At 63.1% G+C, this 2,614-nt stretch overlaps 1 protein-coding gene across 1 annotated transcript in view; it reads left to right on the forward strand.

The window, feature by feature from the left end:
• The window catches only part of CIRH1A (cirrhosis, autosomal recessive 1A (cirhin)), a gene marked incomplete at its 5' end in the record, with an annotated part of 4,588 nt that extends 2,126 nt beyond the window's left edge, over positions 1-2,462 (forward strand). The window contains 10 exons of the mRNA XM_010181116.1: positions 11-107; positions 277-341; positions 483-605; positions 753-818; positions 850-943; positions 1,184-1,290; positions 1,432-1,527; positions 1,690-1,875; positions 1,997-2,106; positions 2,345-2,462. Of these exons, the coding sequence (XP_010179418.1) occupies positions 11-107; positions 277-341; positions 483-605; positions 753-818; positions 850-943; positions 1,184-1,290; positions 1,432-1,527; positions 1,690-1,875; positions 1,997-2,106; positions 2,345-2,462 (1,062 nt within the window). The remainder of the gene's footprint in view (positions 1-10; positions 108-276; positions 342-482; positions 606-752; positions 819-849; positions 944-1,183; positions 1,291-1,431; positions 1,528-1,689; positions 1,876-1,996; positions 2,107-2,344) is intronic.
• Positions 2,463-2,614: the final 152 nt, after the last annotated feature.

Here is a 2,614-nt window from a genome sequence, read left to right on the forward strand (position 1 = left end):
CTGCCCGCAGCGCCGCCTTGTCTCCTGCGCCAGGAAAGCCCGCCTGCTCCTCTTCCAGTTCTCCCAGCACCTCGAGCTCTGGAGACTGGGCTCCACCGAAGGGACCGGTGAGTTGTGAGACCCAGCTCTGGTGTGAGCCCTGTGCCTGCAGGATTTTGGGCAGGAAGGGTCCTGGGATGGTTGGGGAAGGGTTTGGGTGCACCCTTGGGATTCCCAGGTGCTCGACAGGACCCACACTGTTTTCCCCAGCATCATTGTCATTTCTTCTTGTCCCAGGAAAGGACGGCGAGGTCCTTCCCCTGTGCCGCATGCCCGAGCACCTCCTGCAGCTCAAGAGCAAGGTAGGGCTGAGCTGGGGCTGGGGTCCACCCCGGTGCCTGCCCGGCCGCAGGAGGGGGCTCGGCAGCCTCTAATGCCTGTGCTGCGTGTCCCAGGCTGCAGGGGGACGTGGTGGTCCCTGCTCAGCCCCTCTGCATTTCCAGGGTCCAGAGCACATCTACTGCAGCTGCGTCTCGCCCTGTGGCAGCTGGGTTGCCTACTCCACCGCCTCCCGCTTCCTCCTCTACCGGGTACAACACGAGGGCAACAGCATCAGCGTCAGGAAGGTGAGGAGGGTGATGGGCTGCCCCACTGCTGGGGAGGGTCGGTGGGTGGCTGTGGGGTCCCAGGAGGCTGGCATGGCCAGTGTTGCTGATGCTGGCAGCAGAAGGTGGCTGCCAGAGCTGCTAGAGCTGCTTTCTCCTCCCTTCAAGGTCCCCAAAGTGCCCAAGCTGCTGCTCCCAGCCTTCCAGCTCCAATTCTCCTCCGACTCCGGCAAAAAAAAACCATTTCTCCCCCGCCTCGGGCTGCCTCTTCGTCGCCTCTGCTCGAGGCTCCGTCCACGTCCTCCAGCTGCTGGAGCCGGGGGGCTGCAAGCACCTGCACACATTACGGCCACCCTCAGGTTTGGGCTTGGGGGCTGTTGGGGGGCTCCTTGGGCTGCAGTTTCTGTTCCTATTCCTGCCCTGGGGTGTGCGGGTCCTTGTCACCCAGCACCCTCTGCCATGGGCTGATGCAGGCAGGGGAGGCGGAAGCACAGAGTAATGGGGATGTGGGTCTGGTTGTTCCCTGGAGTTGGGTCTGGGGATCCCCATGCCTCCCAAAGCCCCAACACCCATTACAGTGGGTGAGGCTGTTTCCACAGGGACCCCTGAGGCCGTTTACCTGCTGGCACCGAGCACTGACGGGCGCTGGGTGGCTGCGGTTAGCGGGGACTGGGTAATCCACGTCTACAACCTGAAGTGCTCCAAGGTAGGGGCAGATCCCAGGGTTACAGCGCCGTGGGGGCTGGGTGGGCTTGAAGTCCCCTCCCAGCAGCGATGGCTGCGTCCTGGGGGTGAGGGCAAGGGGTGGAGGTCGCTTCCCTCAGCGTGGTGTCCTCCTGCCTCACAGCATCACTGCACGGTGCCCAGCTACAGCTGCGCGGTGAGCGCCATCGCCATCCACCCCGTCACCAACAACCTGGTTATTGCCTACGCCGACCAGCAGGTACGAGCTGTCCTGGTCACAGGAGACCCCCGTGGCCTTGAGGCTTTCTGGCCTTCGCTGTCCCTGCCCCGAGCCCGTCCCCATGCAGTGCTTGGGGCCTGGCTTGGATGCGGATGCTGTGGGGAGGACCAGACCTCACGAGCTGCCCCATCTCCTCTGCAGCTATTTGAGTTCAGCATCCCTGAGAAGCAGTACACGGCCTGGAGCCGCACGGTGCAGAACTGCGGGCTGCACAAGGGCTGGCTGGAGAGAGACTCTCCCATCACCCACATCGCCTTCAACCCCAAGAACCCCTCGCACATCCTCCTCCACGACCTCTACATGTTCTGCATCCTCGACAAATCCCTGGTGAGCCCATGGGGCCGCGCTAGGGGGCTGGGTTTGTGCCCGGGGTATCTCCGTGTCTCCGCTGGGTGCGGTGCAGAGGTGGTGGTGGTGGTCCCAGCAGCCACACGCGCTCTTCTTGCAGCCCCTGCCAGACAACAACACCCTCCTGATGAACCAGAGCACCCTGAAGCAGCTCCCAGAGACGGCCAGGCAGCGGCAGCTCCACGCCTTCAAGATCTGCAAGAAGTTCCAGGTGGGTGACGGGGTTGAGGAGGGGGCCCTGTGTCCCCCAGCTGCTCTTGTGCCCAATGCTCCCAGTGCCACACCAGTGCCCACGCAGCAGAGCAGAGCTCAGTCTCAGTCCCTGTCCTTGCTGTGAGCTCTGATTGTGCCAGGCAACGCCCCTGCTTGTGGCTAAGCTGGAGCCGGCCAAGTTTGGGAAACTGAGGCAGAGTGGGGAGCCGTTGCTGTGCTCTCACCTCCTGCCTCTGCCCCTGCTCTTTGCGGATCTGCTGGACGGGAACCGCCTGGTGATGGTGGAGCGGCCCATCATGGATGTCAAGACCCAGCTCCCCCTCCCCGTCCAACAGAAGAAATTTGGCACCTGAGCGAGCCGAAAAACCCGTCCCAAAACCTCTCGTGTGGCGCTTTCCTACGGTGCTGTCGCAATAAACCCCGTTGTTCTTTATGGGCTTGGGCCTCTTCCTTGTCCTGTGGGGCTCCTTGATGTTGGAGCAGCCCAAAGCTGTGGCCACACCCC

Source organism: Mesitornis unicolor, unplaced genomic scaffold, assembly GCF_000695765.1.
Source record: "Mesitornis unicolor isolate BGI_N332 unplaced genomic scaffold, ASM69576v1 scaffold34613, whole genome shotgun sequence".
Taxonomy (NCBI): domain Eukaryota; kingdom Metazoa; phylum Chordata; class Aves; order Mesitornithiformes; family Mesitornithidae; genus Mesitornis; species Mesitornis unicolor.